Raw genomic sequence first — 23,752 nt, 5'->3', positions numbered from 1 at the left:
TGATGTTTACATACATCAAAATACATCAGAAAACGTTTTAGTCTCATGATTTTGCACATCAAAAACCTTCCGTGCACATTTAAATCTAATGTTTTTGCAAATCAAGAAATGTCTGAAAACATCTGGTTGTGATGTTCTGGGTATTGTTCATGACATCAAAAACATTTGATTTTCTGATGTATGCTACCTTGCATAAACACATCTAAATCGCAATGTAACCCTGATGGAGGAGACATCAGGAAACGTCTGAATCTAATGTCCTTGATTTTTAAAGAGTACATCGTTCAACATCAGCACAACATTAGCTCATAATGTAACATTAGAATCTAACGTTTTAAGATGTATCTTGATGTTTATGAGACCATCAGTTTACACCACATGACGTTACTTTTTAATGTAACATTAGAGCCTAATGTCTTTGAATGTATCTTGATGCTTATACTTACATCATTATACATCAGCATGACGTTACAATTTGACGTCATATCAGAACTTAATGTTTTCGGATGTATCTTGACGCTCATGAGCACGTCCTTTTACATCAGTATGACGTTACATTTTGATGTAACATCAGATCCTAACGTTTTTTGATGTATCTTGATGCTCATATGTACATCGTTTTACATTAGTATGACGTTAGTGTAACATTAAAGTCAGATGCATTGTCACGTTTTCATATGTCAAGTTGAAGTCAGAGTACATTAAAGCTACAACATAAAACGACAGTACAAAGTGTATTGATGTTGTTTGCTAATGTTTAGCTACATCTCAATTTGTATTCGGGTCCCTAATTGCCGCCTATTAAAATAATGTTTACATTTTGTTTTATCTATTTAATTCAATGAAATGTGAATCATAAATAAAAAAATCTCTAGAACTATGAATCATGCTTACGTTATAATGAATTAAGTTCATGGTTCCACAATCCATAATTCATGATTGATTTTATAACTCCGCTTGCTATTTTGGGTCAAGTAAATATTGATCATAAATGACGAATACTAGAATCATTAATCATACTTACGCATAAGTTCTTATGAATCCAAATTCATAGTTCCAGAGTATATGCTTCATGATTTCATGGCCTAATTTACCATTATGTATCCTCAACAATTATCTAAAATATAACGTTAATCATGATACCACGACCTTTTTTCATGATGCATTTTCACAAATTTCACAAAATCATTACTCATTTTGCCAGCTTTGCGTACCGGATATTTTCCCATACAGTTGTTCCTTGTGGGAACTTTGCAAAAGTTTTTTCTAGAAATCCTCCAGGTGTTTCTTTTGGTGATTCTCCTAAAGTTTATTTTAGGAATCCTTCAGAAGTTCCTGGAGCTTGTTCGAATTACATACTGTATTCCAGATTAAATTCTTATATAAATCCGTACCAAAAGTATTATTGGTGAAATCCTCACAAGAAATCCATCAAAGAATCTGGAGAAATCAACAGAAGGCATTCGAGAAAGAATCCTCAGCAGGAATTTCTAAAAGAATCCAAGACAGTATTTGAAGAAATCGACGGATGGAAATACTGGAGATATATGCAGGATACATTCAAGCTGGAATCTCCAGAAGGATCCCTGGAGGAATCCCCAGTTGGAGTTTCTGAATTTTTCTCCAAATGAAACTAAAACTATTTTGTTTATCAAAATGATCGATTTGACGCAGATTACTATGATTTTCGACCTCCTACTTTCTCTCGTAATATTTGTTAAAAAATTCTAAACATTTTTCTGGAAAACATATTGCGTTCATCAAGCAAACACTGTTTTATTATGATGTATATCGCAGAAAGATGACCCTTGATTAAATTTTTGAAATTCCATCAAAACATGAGTTGAGTTCAGGGTTAATGGCCCCTGGGCAATGCAATTCATTGTGGAGCAGCTTGGTAGTTGACACTTTGTAAAAGTATGTACATCCCAGTATTAAGCGTCGATCCCGTGCAAGCATGGAATCTGCCGAGCGCCAACAGTAGATAATGAAGCTAGTTTCGTAATGGCACCGGCAGGAGCAATCAAAGTGCCATGCTCTACCGCAACTTTATTTTTTCACCTTGTGGAAAAGGGTCAGTCGAAGGGGTTCGGTCGCCGCCACCACCACCACACGGAAAAACCGGAAGCTGAAGAAGCAATAATAAAACTGCGCGCATAAATAATTGCAAAAGTTGAACGTGCCGTTTCCCATCAGGGCAGGCGTTGACGTCGTTGTTGTAGCCTGGCCGGGTGTGTGGGTTGGTCCGGATGGTGATTGCGAAGAGCAATTCCACGGCCAACGTGATTGTCAGTGGACTCAGCGCACGTTGCTGCAGCAGCAGCAGCTGCGAGCGACAATGGTAGGTAAACAACTCCCTGGTAGAAGTGGATGGCGATGGAACCGATTGGTGCCAAGAGGCGACACTGAAGTAAATCGACAGTTGATTCCTGAGAGTGTATATCGCTGAGGAAGGGGGATGATGAGCGAGGGTTTTTACTTATTTACAGCGACCACTGTGCAGTGCAATGCGAGTGGGAGAGAAACGGTATGTTAGTGAAAAAGCGGTTGGTTGTTCTGGGATTACTGCGAAGTCTTCTTGGCGCTCATTGTCGGCGATGGTGAATGGAGCAGTTAGAAAACGATTACATCTCCTAGGAGCAGTTAAGCTTGCTTCCGTACAGTTCCCAGACGAAGTACTGAAAGGACAGAAGAAAACAATTAAATTTTAATTTAATTTTTCATTTTCATTATTGCACAAATACCTACTTGGAAATTAATTACAGAGTATGGAAAAAAAGTACATTTCTGAGAGAATGAAAGTCCAATGTCATAAAGTGCGGGATTGTGCATAAAGATTGCGTTGCAAGTTGTGTTGCGATAGCAACGCCTTCAAATGCAAACAATTATGACATTTCTACATGTCTACACACGCATGGGCTGCTTGATCAAGTTTTAATTGATAAAATGATCAAAGCATGAAACATAATTGTAATTGCGGGCCCAAAAGTGATGCAACATTCGTTCAAAAAACATTTAACGCTTGATAAAGCCAAAATATCGAAACGCATACCACATTTCGGCATTCATCATTACAATTTATGCTCCCAAACAAAACCATTATGATGGGTTGTACGTTGAGCCATCCCGGGTAGAGGTGAATAACAAACCAATAACTAAAGTATAATATATTTTGTCATCATATCTAAATTTGCAATTCCTTAGTTCTTTATAAATAGCTCAGGATGACACATCAATTACAAAATATGCTATCATTGTAAAACTTGTAATTGACGAGTTATTATTAAATAGTATAATAACATAATAATAACAAATGTTACTATCATAATATCCTGCCACAATATTAAAACAATAGCATATCTTACTATTATATTAAAATATGTTATTATTTTGACATTCTTTTTGCTATTATTTTGTTATTACAATGGCAAAATCAGTTATTCTTTTGTTGTTATGCCATAGAAATTTAGTTATTATTTTTGTTATTTTAACTCTTATTTCAAACAAACTAATAGCAAATTTTGCCATTCAAACATTCTATTTTAATGGTAAAATTTGTCCTTCATTTGCCATTTCGCTCTACCCGGGATCCAGAGCGAGAAATTGAGCGCAGCATTTGTTACGCTTCTTTTTGCACCGGAGAAACAATGCTGCAACAGTCCAGCCGTCCGTCCGTCTGTCTATCATCAGCGCACTCGCAAACATCGAAACGGACACCATGCTTGTCGAAATCGTTGTGCAGAAACACCTAAATCACGACAAAAAAAAATGTTTTAATTCCAACAATAAACATTTAAAATTTTTGTTTGTTCTCCCATTTTTCCCGGCACACATAGGGTCTCAAACAAAGTTACATTTTCATTTAGCACCATCGCACTGTGGTGCGCTGCGCGCAATCCAAGCAAGCGATGATGGAGCCACTGGATTGCTACGGCAACGACGACGCGACGGTCGTTGTTGCGCGGATGCTACTGTCGCAAAATATATGTTCCGGTGCTTCGGGTGCTTCCGCGTGTTGCATTGTGACTGCCACCAGTACCGCGGTGCCTAGCTCAATGAGTAGGGGAGAAGTGTACAAAGCGAACCAAAATATGGGATATAACAATGACTCTAGCCGCTGAGTGTTCAGGTAAAATCGTATCAAAATATTTTGCAATCATTCTACAGTCAATTTCTCCAGAGATTGTAATAAGTATTTTCATAAGAAACCTAACTCGTGATTCAATAAGGGGCTTCTGCAGGGATCGCAGTAGAAGTTTATCGTACTGTAATCGTCATCTCGCAATATTTTCGCCAGAGTTTCCTTCCAGGAACTTTATTTGGGACTGTTTAATTATGTTTGTAGACATTCTAGCAAAAAAAAAAACAATCTTAAATTGAATAGCTTTTCAACGTATTTCATTATAAGCAACTTCAAATGCAACCAGAAACTAGTTCATTTTTTTTAAGAATATTAGAAGTTATTTATTTTGGAATGGATGGAGGATGGCCACAAAAAACGCAACTAGGGTTATTCTTTAATGATTCCTCAATGCTCACTGACGTGCTTGGAATGAAGGAATTGATTGTAATTAAAAAATGACACTGGAAATTCGCAAAATTTATTCATAATCTCTGTCACAAATACTTCATCGACACTAACCTTGCCTAGAAATTATCCATGAAATTCACCAGAAATTCTTCAATGCGTTTCCTGAGTTTTGACTGAATGTGTTAATTAGTCCTAATGAAAAGTATATGCACCGAAAAAAAGCGATTGTTCATCAATTAAATATTGGAGATCGAAGTAGGATGTGCGCGCGAGCGGCTGCGTTTGCCACGCGTTTTCTTTGCTCCGCGTTGTTTTGATTATGGCCGGCCGAATCGAGAAACGGCTGGTGGTGCTATGCATTCCGCAAATTTTGCCTCGGAAAGTGCTTGCAAATTTATCTTCGGAAAATTCGCGATTGTTGTGAGAGTTTGTCTTACTTCCATCGGGGTTCCTTAATTCGTATTCATTTTTCGTGTTTTCAGTGTAATGTTTGGTGATATTGCTGCTGGATGTCCGGGAGACGCAATTGGAAGTCAATAATGACAATGACGTTCCGAGAGTACCCACGGTGTGTCTGGTAGAACAAAATTAATTTAAAAAAATCGGTATCGCTAAAACACCCACCAAACGAAAGCTGAAGGTCCCCCCTTTCATTTGAGACTAAAAGGAGAAAGTTCTATCGGCGGGTCTAGAACAATTTTTTTTTTCAAATATTACTATCTTTGAGGCTTGTGTTTTTTTTTCTTTTTTCAACCTTGAGTGTAGCCAAATGGGCTTGTATGAGGTCGCCCATTAGTAACGTGTCCTTTTAAGAGAGTAAACGGGTCAAATCATAAATTAAAAATTTTCCTTACAAAATGTTGCTTAGACATAAAGTGCAAAAAAAAATTAAGGCAGTTGTATAGAAATTCAGCAGTATCTGGGCATATATACAAATAAACTTCGCCTTTTATACATGTGGAAGTAGTTATTGCGGCTGCAATTTTCTTATTTTTTATTGACAGTGTCTTATGAGTTTACAGTTTTACGATCACAGTAGGCCGAGTAATGTCAACAAAAATAGAACATACATCAAAGTAGCTCGGATAACGGGGCACAACATTTGGAAGGTGAAAGTTTTTTGATGATGCAATTTAAATCGTTCAAAAGCATGAATAAAACGATGTAGAACTCCACAACAATTTTATCAATGTGATGGTCTGTCTTTTTTCCTTGTATGTCGTGGCTCGGATAGAATTATCACATGCCGGTATTTGTTCAATTTGTGCACCTCTATGGTACCTAAGACTTAAACATTTTTAGTTAATTTAGACTATTGCAGTTAGGTATTGCTCCTTACTTTTAACGATGAAAACCAAACCAAAGAGTACGTTTTGTGTTTGAAGAAGTGTTTTCCTCCACATTATCATCGAAAGCAGTTAATATTCACTGTTTTAGATTTGTTTAGAAAAATTGTAGAATAACGGGTAATTAGACATAAAAAATATTAGTAACAGTATATCTTTGTGAACAGGTAGCCTTACTCAACTGACAAAAACAGAATAATTAATGCTACATGTCTAACGGTATATGTTGTAAGAACAATGTGCTAATCTGTCGGTTATCAATAGTTTGATCTTTTGCTATATTTTTTTTAATCTGTATTAACGAGATTTTAGCCCTTGGCTAGTTCATCTCGGGACCCACGCTTCACTTCCCTTCCGAGGGAAGAACTCACATTTTGCGAGTTTGTCGGGAGTGGGACTCGATCCCAGGTTCTCGGCGTGATAGTCAAGTGTTCTAACCATCACACCAGGTCCGCTCCACATCTTCTGCTAACATCACGGCATTATAGACGAGTTAGAGTCATTCAATTCTACAACTTCTTTAACATGTCTTACATTAAAGTACATATGTCTGAGCACAAACATATTTATCAGAATGGATTGAAAATGTCTTAAATTGTTCTTGTTTCTACTTGCAGGTTGTTGATATTATAAAACTTTTTTCTGAAAGATATCAGAGATAGCAGTTAGTACTACCCCACAAAAAAGTTCGGACTTGCTCATTTAAATTTATCTCATTCAATGGTGGCGAATATACCCATAAGATTTACTCTCTATGAGCTAACATATAATTTGAAACCTTCTACATGGAGTTGCGGCCCTTGTTTGTGAAATATGTAGTTCTGCAAGAACTACAACTTCTCATAAATGGCAAACGTGGCAGATCTAGCGCTACTACCGATGACGCAGAAAGAAATTGCTCGTTGCAGTTGTGTTCTAGATGCTACAAGAAGATGATCAAAGGCAAGTAGCTTGTTTGCACTAAAGCTGAAGTACATTGGAACTTGTTGAACATCATTCAGACTTCTCATAAAGTTGCTGAGGTTGCTGAATATTTGCGGGCAAAACCCAGAGATCAGGCTGATCAGATGAAGCTCTCAAATATTCATGAACTACCATCCAGATGGAAACCGGCGTCAACGAGTGACCAGAACTGTAAACCGATTTTGTTCACCAATTATTTGTTTTTGATTTCAAAAAGTGCCCATAAAGCCACAGCTGCAAAGGCGTGAGTACCCAGCACAACCATGCTGAGGATGAGGGGTTCGATTCCCGGTCAGTCCAGGACCTTTTCATGAAGGAAATTTCCTCGACTTAAATGAGCATGCAGTATTTTCGTGCAAGTCACACGCTATACACATGCAAAATAGTAATTGGCAAAAGAAGTTTTTAGTTAAAAACTGTGAAAGTGCTTGTAGGAGATAAAATAAGAAAATTCCAAACAAATCAAACAATGTAGCGACGTTTCGCCAAGAAGAAGAAGAAGAAGAAGAAGACGAAAGAAAACATGTTTCTTGAGTACCAGACGCACATTGAAGTTGAGAAGCTGTTTGAGGAGAATATACGACGAAGTCACACCCCGAAATTTCAAGAGCACAAATCCTAAGAACCAAATGACGGTATATGCTGTAAAGGTGGTCGATTGGTGACCTGCTGGTGCCAGTCATATACGAAACCCTAAAGACGTATACGCATCTGTCATAGGATGCAAACACATTATTGGAATCTAGATTGGAATTTAAGGACAAGGTATTTGGAGTACATAGCTCAAAATTTCTAGAGCACCGTTTTTTAGAACCGTTGAACAGATTTGGATGAAAATGCATCACGCTAATTGTTCAGTGGTTGTCAACAGCGTGATGCATTTTCATCCAAATCCGTTCAACGGTTCTAAAAAACGGTGCTCTAGACATTTTAAGCAATGTACTCCAAAAACCTTGTCCTTAAGACAAGGTATTTGGAGTACATAGCTCAAAATTTCTAGAGCACCGTTTTTTAGAACCGTTGAACAGATTTGGATGAAAATGCATCACGCTAATTGTTCAGTGGTTGTCAACAGCGTGATGCATTTTCATCCAAATCCGTTCAACGGTTCTAAAAAACGGTGCTCTAGACATTTTAAGCAATGTACTCCAAAAACCTTGTCCTTAAAGGAACAGCATATAACTCGATTTTATACTCACTGTTCTAGTACTTTCACCACACTGTCCATAAACACAAAATTGTCATCTGCTGGATTACCCATTCACATGGGACTATTGTGCTTTTATGTGAAGAATAATAAACATAATATAAAAAAATATATCGTCGGAAAATCATGCTTGCAATGGAAAAACAGTGTTTTGTCATAAATGTGTTCTTCGAAAAAAAAAGAAAAAATATCATATTTTTTCAAAAAAAAAAATTGTTCTAGACCCGCCGATAGAACTTTCTCATTTCAGTCTCAAATGAAAGGGGGGACCCTTAGCTTTCGTTTGGTGGGTGTCTTAGCGATACCGATTTTTTTAAATTAATGTTGTCCACCAGACACACCGTGGTACCTACTGCAATTAATATGGTGAGTTTGTTGCTGTACGTCGTTTTGTTTTCGTGCCTATATTGATCAAGCCCTTTGAACTTAACCCTTCCCCAAATTCCCGTGATAGGGTATCGGGATGCTTCGTTGGCATAGTCCCCTCGTTCGGCCTATCTTAACGTATGCCAAAAACTCAAACAAACGCGCATACTGGAGATCGAAAAAGCTATGTGCCAACCGACTGTAACATTTCGTTTCAATTTTATCACTTTTGAACATTAAATTGAATGAAAATGCCACTTTGTTTAGCTTTTGTAGACGCCATGATTCTTCGGCTTAGTGGGTAGTCTATACACATGATCGTGAATGGCATAATTCTGGAACATTTTGAATTGATTTTTCGACAACTGAACATTTGATGCGACGGTCAAAGATGCTATTTTGAAGTTATATATTTTTTCAACGAATAATAACTATTTTACGAATTAAATGTGGGCCGAATATTGAGGGCACTTTTTTCACTATGTACCCAATTCTTTGCCCATCAGTAAAGTGACGTCAACAACATTGCTTGCGTATGAACCAGAAAGAACGAACAGGAAGAAAGATTTTGTGTGCGGTGACTGTAAAAAACACAATAATAGAGTTGCGTTGTTTTCGTTACTTAATTAAGAAAGAACTTGAGTTTAAGTGATTTATTTATATTTTTTTTTTGAAAATTTGGCTCCGAAAATGTAATTTGGAAGTAAGATTGGTAAACAAACAGTGATAATACTTCAGCTGAAATATTGAAAACATGAGATAATAAGTGGTTCTAGCGCTTGGAAAGCAATAGGCCAACGTTGTATCCACTAATAGGCCAATTGTTGTACCGTAGACCAACGCTGCATACCATCACATCGAATCTTTTCATTGTGAGGTTGATACAAATTTAATTTTGACTTTTTATCCCCCCCCCCTTCATAAATTTTTGGCTGCATTTTGCATTTTGACGGGGGCAGATAAAAAAATATTTATTAAAATATCGAATCTCGCTAAAATATCTTTAACAAATCCGATAAGTTTTTACTATTTTTCAGATAAAATGCTTTATTATTTTTATCCCCCCCCCCCCTCGACCAGCCAAAGAGTGGATTGCCTAGAGTGCGTGATAGGGTCAACATATCATTTATAGTGCTATTAATTCACGAGTTGTGGTCAAAATTGTCAATGCGGCTTGCATATTAGGCCAAGGTATGGTACATATACCCTATAGACCAGTGATTCCCAAAGTGGGCGAAATCGCCCCCTTGGGGGCGAAAATCAGGCCCAGGGGGGCGAAAATTTAAAAAATCAAAATTGGGGGGCGAAAATACAAAAAAGGGGGGCGATTTTTTCTATGATTGAAAAACATCAATAGTATTGAACTACAAGTCGAGAATGTGAACTGAATCACAAAAACTCCCTGACGTTCAAGCCTAAAGTTCAAGTTTTGTCTAGGATTATGGACAAAATACCGTCACTAATAAACTTAAATATCGACTTAATTTTACAGAATGATTGGTATTTATGTGGACTCTTTGGCAAAATTACAAGAAAAATATTAATGCTACACGTGTTTCTGAAAGGCTTCTGTGATTCTGGAAATGTAAAAAAAAATAATTTTAAACCGATATAACGAAAATTCGTGAATCATGATCAGTTTTGTCAAAAATATGAAAAGAATTGATGAACAAAATTGGGTTTCAACTCGTAGGCGGATGAAATTTTCATTCAAAAACATCAGGTTCAGACGAGTTTCAGAACACTTTTCAGATGAAATTCGTAACACAGTTTTTATGTGAAGTTGCACACAGTGTATAAAAATATTTCAGAGAAGCTTCTCGGAGGAATTCCAAACTTTACTGGAAGTTAATTTGAAAACATCTAAAACATTCTGCGTAAAATTCCGTTCAAATTTAGTCATGAATGATGCATATTAACTTATTTGACAATTTATTTGAAACACGGGAAGCAAATTAAAAAAAATATCTCGTTGATTTGGATCTGGATTTGGATTTAGAGAAGAGCAAGTACATACATTTGAAAATACACCGCATTTTTTTCATATATTTTTGTAATTGTTTTCAAATTCTCCACCAGTCTTAATTGAGTACTTGTGACAAAACATTGACTCTCGCTCGGTTGTTGGAAAATTCCCTCTAAGAACAATGGTAAAACATCTGGTTGAGAATATCGAGTACTCATAAAGCCTGGCACACATAGCGTCCGTTCCGTCAAGGTTTGCGTTTTTTTTGGACAGTTTTCCCATGGGAAATGTGTCAAATTACTGTCACGCACACGCAAACGTATGCATTGTGTGGGGCACTTAAGTGTTCACATTCCGTTCCATTTCGATAAATTAATGCTTGATCAACAACAGTTTGAGAAGTAGGCATAAGGACGATATCATATTTATGTAAACACGGTTAAAATTAAGTATATTTTTTTCAAATGCGGAAAATCAACGCATTTAACAAACAATTAAATGAAAATGAGTGTGGCTCAGATTGGGATACATTAAATGGCACTACTACACTGAGGATACTGCAACTCCGAAAATCATACGAATCATCTATGATTTTTTGCCACAAGAATTTCTTGCGAAAATCATAGTTACGAACTATGATTTTGGATTCAATGCGCCAACTATTATTGTCATACTGTTACTGTATAAACTTCATTACACTCACGTATGAAAATCATACCGATAACGTATAAAAACTGAAACTATGTCTTACGACAATCATACATATTTTTATGAAATATTTTGCGCAAATTTAAAAAAAATCGCATCCTGGAATCGAACCAGGAACGTCAAGGTTGGCGAGTGCGTGCTTTACTTATACGTCCATCGATGCTTCGGAAGTTGAAGTGGTTAGAAGCCAATAAAAGGTTTTGTTGTTTTTAAGCAATGGTGTTTCATAACATATCTTATGATTTTCATACGATGCTTCTTATGAGATGTTTCATACGACAAGTCTTATGGATTTCGCTTTTCAATGTATGAAAAGCATACGAGAACTATGAAATGATGAAAAAAATAAAAATAGCCGATTCATAAGATCTAAACTATGAAAATCATACGAACAGTATCCTCAGTGTAGCTTTGCCACAGTAGCGCTTTTAAAAGTTTTAGCTAAGCACAGTTTCAAACTTCTACTATAGAAAAATAAAATCTCACATTAGGGGGGCGAAAATATTTTTTTGAAGGTCTAAGGGGGCGATAGCTCCTGAAAGTTTGGGAAACATTGCTATAGACTGTTTCAGAAATTATAATTACACTAACGATTTCAGTTTGAGCACGATATCCAAAAAAGTTTCTTCTAGCTCATATAGTAAACATGCTAACGAAGCAAATAGTACCAACTTTGTTGATGTTTCTTGTAAAAGTTAAAAAAAATAGGACTCTGTAAACTAGATGATTAAAATTTGAAGTTGCAGTGGTCAAAAAATGTTTGATACTGCTTGAAAGTAGGTTGGGAACCCCTGCCCCATATAAAATCAATGGAGCAGTGGTTGTCAACCTACTTTTCTCAGGGTCGTTTACGGTGGTTCTCCCGGACAATCATCCCGTGTATATTTGGTGGCAAGGCGGACAAATACAATTCAAAATGGCGGAACAAGATTCTTCACATGTAAAATAATTTAACACTATGCAATGTTGAGGTTAAGAGGGCCATACAAAGATATTTTTATTGAAGAAAATAGAGAAAAACTGAATTGAAATTATTGGGATTAACTTTTATTTTTACATGGCTAGCGCTCACCGTTGCGGCCGATCGTTGACTCCGTTGACATGCTTACACGACAACGCAGGAAACTTCCGTTGGCGGGCACGTGGGATCGTCTTCTTCTTTCTTCTTTCTCTTTCGTCTCCTCTTCTCTCTCCTTCTAGCTTTCTTCACTTTCTTCTTCTAGGGGTTTCAGGGGTTCGCAGTTCATTTAATCGGTACAAGAACTTGCTCACGTGTCGGTAAGGCAGGTTATAACGTAGGGCCATGTTCCAGTTCCGGGCAGTGGTACCAAGCGCGCGCGTTTTCAAAAGGTGGCCAATCAAGCGAGCCTGCACCAAAAGAGGGCCGGACTGTTCGGGTTCGTTCGGAAGTTGACCATCAATGTTAACTTCTTTTCCCGATCAGCCTAGATAGCTGTGTAGTGTCGGTAGCGGTTGTCTCAATTGGCTAAGAATAACACTACGGACCGCCTGATCCAGTGGTAAGAGTCCACTAAACAGGTGACCCCTAATTCATGGTGTTATGCGGCTTTATGCTTACCGTGCCAAAGAATGAATGGTTAGGGGGGTCTAATAAAAACCTAACCACAAACGGAGCCTGTGGAGAATTAGGGCGTCCTCCACAGTATTACGCCCTTACTGCGCTAACCGGAGCAATGGTGCAGTGGACCTTGCGTTTCTCCGAGATAATCAGTTGCCCTTCTTAAGTCTCAAATTTGAGGCTAAATAAGGGCGGGGTTATTCAAATGTTGTTAATTAGCTTACATTACTGTCTATATGGGTTCGCTTAATGCGTTTTCGCCATTGGCGTTTTTCAATTGACACCGATTTGGTTCGTCGTTGATGTTTCCTTTTTGTGCAGTGATTGTGAAGAGTGTAATCCTGTCTAGTTTGGGTAGTGGCTACGGCAAGGAAACCTCAGATCAATTTTCAGCGTAAAAAGCGTATGTAGCCCAAGTGGATCTACTTCAAAAAGTTCATTTTCGTAAGGTAACTTCTGTGTAAAGTAAGGTTTTCTGTGAACCCAGCTTTGCTTTTTTCATTATAGATGAACTGTCGTGCCTCGAGCATGCTATATTTTAGAATAACGTTAACAGAATGTTTCAACCTTTCCTTATGGATGCCATCAAGCAAGCTCTTGTTTTCAGCATCTTTTCGCTGGTATTTTGCATCTGAAGTAGCTCAAACATTGATTTGAGATGCTTCAGTTTGATGGAATACTTAGGTAGTACAGTTCATGGTTAACTTAACATAGAATTGCACCTAACCCAACTCTGCATGAGCAGAATTTGTCATGAGTTGACTGTTTGGCATGTGTCAGATGAGGACTCTCCATTTGACCTTTTTGCACTTTAGAGTGTTCCTTCGCAAACTTTGCGTATTCAGGCGTCCCTGCTCAACAAGCTTGGAAACCTGTAATAATTGGTTGCGATCACATTTTATGGATAACTCGCTTCCATTGCTACTCTAAGAGAGTTTCATTATGGTTTTGTTATTACAACGCACTTCATTGTGGTATACCATATCTACTGCTTTGAAAGAAGCTTGTCCTCTGCGATCTGTGCGGACCGCAAGAGGTATTCCTGAATGGAACTCGGACCTGTTCAAGTTCTTAATATCTTCGGATAAACCAGTCTTTTGTATAGCTACGAATCTTTAGCTTCTACCCCGAGGATTGTAGCTATAGAATCGATTTAGTGGGCACTAAAAAGCTCTGCTTACTTCAAATCTCCTGGAGCAAATGGGGCTTTGTCCTAGTTTTCTCCAGAGGGATTTGAGTTTTTCAAACATGTTTTGAACTCTTGTAGTTTTCTATTGGGTATTTCCATGGCGTGAAATTACTCTGTAGTTTTATCCCGAAAGGGTGCGTGCGTTGTAAAAAGAAGGAATAAGTTCCAGATTTATCTGGTTACGTCGTTTTTTTTCTGTAATGCTCGAAACGCATTGTCGATTATCACATCTGTGATGTTCGTCTGGCTAACATGCCTGTTCATGTGAACTCACATGTCTCCCAATTTGGGATGTCCACAGTGACTCATTTACACAAAGATGTATACGTTTTCAAGAAAGGTGATTTCTTGAATATTGAGGATGCTTTTGATGACGTGCCTTTCTATGTCATATTGAAAGTCGCATGACGTCGCAAGCTACCTCCAATGAGCTACAGGCTCTTTTTACTCTTATGCGTTTTACAGTGTCCTTTTCAGGGCACTGATTAACCCCGTTGTGGTATGAGCTATGAGCTCTCGTTGCGCTTATGCGTTCATTCCCTCTTATAGGGCACCCCTTCCTATTTCATCACCTTTCCTTTTCCCAATTCCCATCCCTTGTCCCATTCTCCCTCAGGTAAATGATGAAATAGGCTCATATGTATGGCGATGGCACAAATGTCCCAAATGGAGGATAACGTGCCTCTGGAGCCGGCCTTCTGATACCTGATACCTGATTCGTCTCCTCTTCTCTCTCCTTCTAGCTTTCTTCACTTTCTTCTTCTAGGGGTTTCATGGGTTCGCAGTTCATTTAATCGGTACAAGAACTTGCTCACGTGTCGGTAAGGCAGGTTATAACGTAGGGCCATGTTCCAGTTCCGGGCAGTGGTACCAAGCGCGCGCGTTTTCAAAAGGTGGCCAATCAAGCGAGCCTGCACCAAAAGAGGGCCGGACAACCACAGATTCAACGACATGCCATTGTTCACAGTTCTACACTTATGTCCGGCCGGCCACAAATTGTTCTATTCACAGCTGCAGTTAATTGTTCACCACTGGCTCGCTTGATCACTGGGCGTACGTTAAAAAACAACGGAAAAACTAACGTGGTTATAATTAACTGTTTCTACTATGGTGCACTTACTAACCGTCCGTGGTGAAATTTCCGTTGATCCGTACTCACATTTTAGCATATTTTTGGTGTTAAATATTTAATAGTCTAGCCTAGTCTAGTCTAGTCTACACATACACAGACATTCATTGAAAGAATTCTGGAAAATGATAGGACCGACTACTTCTATCATTTTTCTTGTCATTATCAATGCTTGCAGCACATCGGAGATGTAATACAAGAATTGAAGCGGCCAGGCCTACTGTGCAGCGTCTTGTTGTGGATAAAGGTACAGAACTGGGGCATCTCGTACCAACCGCTCAGCATAGTATGTAGTATAAATGTGAAATAAATACGTTGGGAGTGACTTTTGCTAAGAAAGTTAATGTCACCCCGTCGATGCTCCTCTTCCTGGGATGGGACATAGGAATTTCACCCTGATGTCCAGGCTCGAAAGCCTAGGCTTAAGCGCCATTACTCGCTCTCTGAAACGAGAAGAAAAGACAATTCACACCGTCTTCAGCCAGAGGCTGCACAGACTGAACACATTACTTACACTAGACAACGGACAACACACAGAACACCCAGTGGCCCAGTGATGAATTTTTCGTTTGACGAAAAGTTTCCACCGACTGGAGCGGGAATCGAACCCACACTCCGGAGCTTACGATACGCCTAGACGACTGCCGCCGCTAACCGCACGGCCACGAAGCCCACCATAAGAAAATAGAGTATCCCTTCCCGAAGTACATATTACTAAATAAACATATGATTTAACAAATACCCCAACAGGACACAACATACAATTCAAATTAGAACAAACTCACCAAAATCATCAATTGGAGTGCGCCATTCTCAATAACAGGAAGGTATTCCGTTTCCCTCTAATAAACCACACTGATTTTCTTTAAATGAAACTAAGAAAATGTTGCAGTCACCCACTAACAGCAACATCTTCAGCATGTATGCAAGGTTCTGGAACGTTACGCTGCAGAAAATTCTTGCCAGTGTTTTTCTCAATCGATTTGCTTTTCACTCAACCGCGTTCCATTTACCCAGCAAAAATTAATGACTTTTATAATCGTCGGTTTCTTTTTTGACGATACAAAACTGATCACAGCAATCCCGATGCTTTTGAAATCCTGCAGCTCGCTTTTTCATGGTAACCAATTAGTAAGCCGGTTGCCATGGTAACAGTAGTCGTCTTCTAGTATCTTCCGCTAGCACCAGCATTATAGAAATATTTAGACAATTCATGATCTTTGAATCAATTTGAATAGCCCAACTGTAGATCACTATTTCTAGCTACTTTATCGGCGCTGCAGTCTCTAAAACAGTCGTTTTGATTCCCCAAGACTGCAGCGCCGATAAAGTAGCTAGAGCACACATATCAGTCGAACTCTCTTAAGTACCGATCACTATTTCATCACTTTAAATCAACACCTTTTCGGCTAGATTATGCTCCTTCATGCCACACACAAACTGCATCGCCCCAAAATTTCAGAACGAGTACACACCCTAGGCAGCATTTTCCATCGCATTGGTTAAACCATGACACTTCTGATCCCAACACATGAAGCGGACGTATTGCACTCTCGGGACGTAACCTGTGTCAAAGGCTGGGATTCACCCGAAATTATAAACTCTGCCATTCTCAAAAGATGGCACTCTCGATATTAACAAACAAAATTGTGAACCACTTCATTCGTCTTTCGAAGAAAATTCCGATATTTTCACTATGTTATTATACATGAAATACGATGCCACTCTATAATCACTCGCGAAGTGCAGTCCGAGTGGCGTGCGTAGTCTCAGATTATCAATCGGCCAAATCATAATTAACGGGAGCTCGAAAAATATGCGACGGGGAAAACAAAACACGAGCGATCACGGCAACGCCTACTTCGACCCCCTATTTTTGGTGTTAAATATTTAATGGCACTTAACTGTGGATTTTAGGTAACATCTTTTTTGATTGTAGTTTTTTATAGGGTTTAGGCATTTATTTCAAGTGTACTCCAAACTACATGGAATAACCGCGGTAGTATGGTGACGAACTAACTCGCGGACCGACACTATTTCGTCACTCTTCCGGAACGTTAAAAAATACTAGAGACCTGGCTCTATTCCGTGGCATCTATTTATAGCTCCACATGAGTCAGCACATAAACCCCGAACATACCCCATCATAACTCATAAATCAGTAACAAATTTTGAAAACGACGTATAATCAATGGTGTAGCATTGATTATACGTCGTTTTCAAAATTTGTTACTGAAATGACGATCATACTTCCATGACAACGATGATGAACGAAGTTTGACGGTTCGGGAACACAGGCAGAACAAAACCTACACACTAGACTGGTTGATGTCCCATACTTACTTTAAACATTTACTCCGACAAATTGGCTGCATGCTTAGCCTTAACAAATGAAAAGTCCCTATACACTTGTTCCGCATATATTAATAAATTTTGTAAATGAATAAAAAAAACTATGAAAAATAAAATTCTGAGTGAATAAATAATAAATAAAATAAAAAAATAAATAAACTTTTCAAAAATAAATAAATAAGAAAATAAATTAATATATGAATAAATAAATAAATGAATAAATCTCATAACAGCGATCTGGGACTGTAAATACCACCTAAGAATTTGTGCTTAATGCTAATGCTAAAGCTAGTCCTAATGAAAAGTACATGAACCAGTCTGTAATTCTGTATAAATAATCGACCTCTTTCGGTAAAGTGCGTAAGATTAACGTAAGATTTAATAGGTTATGGGTCCAAAAATGATTCGTGTGCCTTGTTGGGGAAAGATCGGCAACATAAGTCATACATTGACATTGTTATAAGCATGATTAGAAGCTGCATAATTTATAAACAAAACATTTATGGAGTTCAATCTCTTGGTGCGTAGTTTGAAGTGCATTTTGGTATACTTATCCCTACCCGGTGGCAGTGGAGGGTGTTGATGGGAAATGAAGTCACACACAGAGCACCCACTCGTAGAGTGCCGGAGCGTGGAGCGAATTTTCTCCGGCAATCATTTGCGCGCAGAGGTAGCAACCAGCGCCAGCCAGCGCCGCACAGCAGAAACACAGAAAAGTTAGATGTAGTATTACAAATTGGGATGTGAAATTTGTTGCCCAGGAACAGGAAAGTGATGTTGTGTATTATACTCAGCTCATGCACGTTTGTGGATGGATGTGCGCTCTCGCCGGGTTTTGTAACGGAACGGGAAGCACGCTAGCGTAAATAAATTCCATCTCGTTCTCATCAAAAGTTACGTCCGCTGCACTAGCACCAGTGGGGGGAGGTGTTGTGGTGGGTGTTGGACTGACGCAAATGGAGAACTTTGTCGGATTGGAGTAGATTGTAAAATTTTAAAATGGATTTAATTCAAACGTTGAAGTTTTCTGCGAAATTTGTATTTGACACTAAATGTACGCAAAATCCATTCAGATGCGGTGGGTTTTTTCAATGAGTTTCCCATCAAAGTAAGCACCTTTTTCTCATGGTTAGAGAATTGACTTCCGTAGCAACCTGCACTGAACAAATACTACATGTAGTTTGTGCTTCAGTAACTTTTGAAATCGTGTGAAACACAATAATACAATTTTTCCCTGGGATAGGCAAAAGAAGTTCAACAATGTGATGGACAAAACTTATCAATAGCTCACCATTTAGCCACTATTTTCCGAGCACCGTCGCCGACTGATTTACAGCTTTCAGTTTGATCCCTCGAAAGCTCAAAGCCAGTCGACAGACTGGCTATTTATTTCTGATGTACTCACGCTTCAATGTGGACTGGACGTAGACGTGGACACACGCTTGCTGTACGTCAAATGAGATGCATTAAATATTGAATGGTACTAGAGCTCCTGCCTGCAAACTCCAGTCAGTATAGTAGTTTGTGACGGTGATTTATGGAAGCAATTTAATTAACTATCTCGGGAAGAATCGAATTTTGAGTAGCTTCCACGCTCGCAAATAGTAGGCGACCGCACACCGATTGAGCACTAAATCCTAATTTTGATAAATTGAAATTGAAGTGTCACCCGTCCGACAGCTTGTGTGATTAGGTGCCTACTGCTGTGAGTATCAGATGCTTCCGAAAAATCACAGTAGGCATCGAATAATTATAATTCGCGCTTTTGATCTTTCGCGCAACTTCCTTTTATCGAAGTAGGCTCTTGCTTCGAATCCGATATCGCACGCAGGCACTACACCCAGAGTAAACGCTGTTGAGCCACGCAGTTAAAATTAATTTAAATTCAAATTTGAACTTAATGAACGATTAATTAAAATTAATTGAACGACAAAGTATTCGAGCGAGGTGTCGCCGACGACGGTTGGTCGGTTGTCGGCTCGTTTTCCCGTTTGCTCGGCCGGAATGCTACTGAACCGAACTAATGTCCCCATCCCCTGCAGCCAGGCAGGCAGGAGACCCCGGCATTAGGTAGTTGAGGAGACTTTTCCCGCACGGAACTTTGTCCTTCTGCCGTCATCGGACGACGGGACGGACTTTGTTGGCGACATCCTGGTCCCACCGACCACGGTCGACCTTCTTATAGGTAGGTACCTACTACTGACTGCCGGGACTGGCCCTTTAATTACTTTCGAGCATGCATCATTGCCTCTTGGAGAAGTTGGCGGCGGGCATGGCATGCTTCGTTCTATTACTGAGCTGAGACTTTGCTTGACTTTTAATATCTTCGGTGCGGCGGAGGCCGAACGGACGATACATTAGACTAAATGGCGGAAAGGTGTCGTGCTAATTGGTTCGATGCACTTTAGAAATCGGTGAAGTTTCGGGTGAGTTTCTCGGATGTGTTTGACCAATTAATTTGACACTTCTTTCAATTTGCATTTTCGGAAGTAACTTATATGAAAATTGAAGGTTCAACTCAAAATACAATACGATAAAAAGATAGTCACGGAAAAACCACTCTATCTCCAATATAAAAGGTGAATGTCGACTACCTTCAGAAAATGCCAATTGATATTCTTGACGAATATCAATTGGCATTTTTCGAAGATTGTCGATGACATTTACCTTAAATATTGGAGATAGAGCAGTTTTTCCGCGATTTTCTTGTAGAACTAGTCTAGTCGCACTATATTTTTAGGTTCAACTTCTGAAATGAAGTGTAGGTGATAGAATCTAGTTATGCCACATTGCTTGGGGCTAATTACTGACTCTAACACAAGATTGACGATCCAACGATGGAAAGCAGTTCTGGCCACGTCCTTGCGACATCTAAGGAATGGAAAAGGAAGATTGCACATAAAGATATATAGAGACCTCTACGTCGTCTCAGGCCTCAGGTGTCACGGGAGTTTGAGTGTTATTAGTGGAAAGATTAAATCCAAAGGACACGTTTGGTCAACGTTTAGGCACCAAAATGACATACAGGAACGAACTCACCAAATTATACGAACTCCAGTACTTTTGAAACGATATTGTTGACATCAAGGCATTAGAACCACTAGTTGTTTCTCAATTCGGCCAACCATATTCAAAACAACGCGGAGCATAGACAACGCGAGATAGTTTCGAAAACGCAGCCACTCTCGCGCACAGCCTGCGACGATCCTCCTTTATAATTATGAATTTGAGTAACAAACAAAATAAATAAAACAAATGGCATACAATTTTCCGGGATGTGGACTGTCATAACGATATGCGAATGCAATAGTTGCTGAGAACACTAAGCTGACAAGATTACTAAACCGAATTTGGTAAAATCATCAGAAAAACTTTTTTATTCTGCATTTATACTTTTGACGTCCAGTTCCATGCAGAAGTCCACTTCAAAATGATACTTATGTACTTGTCCCATCAATGGTTTTTTTTTCATATGAACATGTCTGAGTCCTGAACGAATGCAACAGTAAAATAATTTTATTGGAATTCTATAAATCAAATTAGCCGTCTCATGGAAAATCGTGATATGCAAATACCATTCCATTTTTAAAATATAGATATTATCAAAATAAAGTATCCATTTTGGAGAAATTGAAATCCAGTGCGCTCCCATATTACCGTTCTTTTTGAGATTTTCCCTATTTTTGATAGCTAGTAATGATTTTCTAATTCCCATGTTCTATGCATAGAACTCAATAAAATTCCAGACGTCCTTCAGGTTTTTTTCACCATAGAAAATTAACATTTCCAACAAAGCAATAGACTTCCCGACCAGAAGCTTCTAACAAGATTATAACAAAATTATTACAACCGTTGTTAGAAATAACACAATTTGATATAATTTTGTTGTAAGGATTCGTATTTGTGAATAGTCATAACAAAATTGTTACAAGATTTGTTATTATTTTTAAAACAAAACAATAACAAAACTTGTATTATTTATTCAAACAGATATATAACAGCATTTGTTACATTATGCTTATTAAAATAATTGCCTATAACAAAAATAATTGCCTATAACAAAATTTCGTAACAAAATAATTTCGAAATGTGTTAGGTTTTTTGTATTGACGCAAAATAGTTTGATCATTTCTGTAATATTGACCACTCGAGTCAAAAACCATAAAACAAACACAACGCTAAAATCGTCATGTTTTAACAACCCCTCCCTTTCCATTACGCTTGTTTGTATGAGCGACGCGTAATTTGGGGTTGGCATCATATTTGTTAAAAAAAACATCAGTGGCGAAAAGCTTGTTGACGCAACATCACAGTATTTTCTAGAATCTAGATGATGTTGGGTTAGTTTTGTGGCACAATTGTAATGTCTTGTCTGGTGTCAAACAAAACAAGTAAACATTGACAAGCTTTCCCTTCGTCAGACCATTAGCTTTTCTTCCTTCTCTGTTAACCTTAGTTTTGCATTCTTACGCGATAGATAGGTAGTCCGGTAAACAACGTGAAAAAAGGTTTGGAACTTTTTATCAGACCATTTTCAAATTTTTGTAGGATGTCAAAGATACAGTAGACGTTCGATAACTGCAACATGTTACGTTTCACTTAGCGAACAAAAATCCGATAACTGGAACGCCTGACAGTATCAACAAACCATAAACTGGCGTGAACTTCATCCGTCTGTTCATTTGGGCAAACATGGCGCACCATTTTGACATTTGGCGGTGCGATAACTGTAAATTTGTTGCACTTACCGGACTTGCAGTTAAAAAGCATTGCAGTTAAACCGCTTGCACTGACCGATCGTCTACTGTAATAACCTTTCTGAAAGTATCTGCACGTCTGGTTTCTTAGGACCAACAATAAGTTTGGCCACGTCCTTACAGCGTCAGTACAAGCATCGAGTAGATTTTTCCCAAAAACAAAACATACATTTCCGATCAAAAGTTAGGAGACAACTGACTAACCCAAATTATGACACTTTCAATAAATACAGTATCTTCCCGAATCAATTAAATGTTGAGCGGATCTAATGGCAACTCTTCCCAAAACTTTTTGTAGAAGCAAAAGAACTATGAAAAAGAAATTATGTTATAGCCAATGAAGAGCTTCCTGAAGAAATAAATTTGGGATTTGGAGATAATTTTGTTGAACTTGGTAAAATTCTTGGCTTTTTTTTTTGGTAAATTCCTGAAAAAATATTAGAAGATGAACACAAAACACATTTTTTCTGAAACTTACTTACTTTCAGGGCATTAGGAAAGCATTTCTAAACATTGGTTACATTCCAGGAATAGAGGAATACGAACGAATGACAACAATCAGTAAATGTATAAGGCTGATAATAATTTCATTTGAAATGTATGCATCCCCTTCCTTAACCCTACAAAAGTTTTTCGGCCTAAATCCTCCTATTGAACGGACAAAATGATAAGAATTTTGCAAAATATCGAGTCTTCCTAAAAATTGTTTGACTAACCCATTAAATTATTAATATTTTTGATAATAAATGCATTAATTCATGAATCATTCATCGTCATTCATTCATTCATCCAATGCATTATTTCATCCAAATATTTACGAGAGTGTATTCATTTCTCATATAAATTTAGTTAAACATTTTTCAAGAAGTTATATTTTTTTATTAGGGGTACTCACTGGCTGCGTAAGCCATGAATTTCTGCTTATTTGAAATGTTTCATGATTTTGCGAATGAAAGAATCAAAGATTGCCTTTGTAATTTAATCAGTTTACGCTGTTAAATGAATCCCCCTATTATAAAAGTTTTAGGTTTTGATTAATTAGGTGAATTTGTAATAATCAATATCGGGATATATTTTGAAGAAAATTAAAAGAAAAAACGTTAAAAAATCATTTGCAGGTACTTCGACTCGTTTATTTTGTTCTTATGTCCTAACGCAGTCCTTTACGGGTTTGTACAAAAATTACATCATAAAGCTCGCTAACATATGTCTCTAGGTATTACTTCCAAATATTAAAAAAAACTGCTGACCAATAATTCAATTAATGGCAAATATTTCGTAGATATTTTCTAAAATTTTCTAGCATTCTCCGTTATATCCTTCTAAGGAAAATTCTATTGGAAATTATGAAAAAAAAATCCTGGGTAAGTTCACTAAAGGCTGTTTCTTTGGAGAATTGTCTACGACTTCGGAAGCTTAAGTAATGTTTATTTGTTTTCATTTAGTTGAAATTTGAAAAAAAAATCACTATTTCTTCACTTTTTCAAAAGAAAAATTTAAAATATATTATAAAGGATGTAATGTTTGATGATGAGCTTTAGAATGGAATCTTGAATTACTTTTAAAAAAATACGCATGATAAAGCCATAGACAAAAATACCCGAATATATGTACTATTAAAAACAGTATTATTAATTCTAAAAAAAATACCGAATTTGT

At 37.8% G+C, this 23,752-nt stretch overlaps 1 protein-coding gene across 1 annotated transcript in view; it reads right to left on the bottom strand.

Moving 5' to 3' along the window:
• Positions 1 to 2,633: 2,633 nt before the first annotated feature.
• LOC134286995 (sporozoite surface protein 2-like) overlaps positions 2,634 to 23,752 on the bottom strand; it is a 49,810-nt gene continuing 28,691 nt past the window's right edge. Inside the window, exon 3 of the mRNA XM_062848713.1 lies at positions 2,634 to 2,678. Within this exon, the coding sequence (XP_062704697.1) occupies positions 2,634 to 2,678 (45 nt within the window). The remainder of the gene's footprint in view (positions 2,679 to 23,752) is intronic.

Source organism: Aedes albopictus, chromosome 2, assembly GCF_035046485.1.
Source record: "Aedes albopictus strain Foshan chromosome 2, AalbF5, whole genome shotgun sequence".
NCBI lineage: Eukaryota > Metazoa > Arthropoda > Insecta > Diptera > Culicidae > Aedes > Aedes albopictus.
Note: the sequence above shows the minus strand (reverse complement) of the source record. Positions and strands in the feature narration are given on the sequence as shown.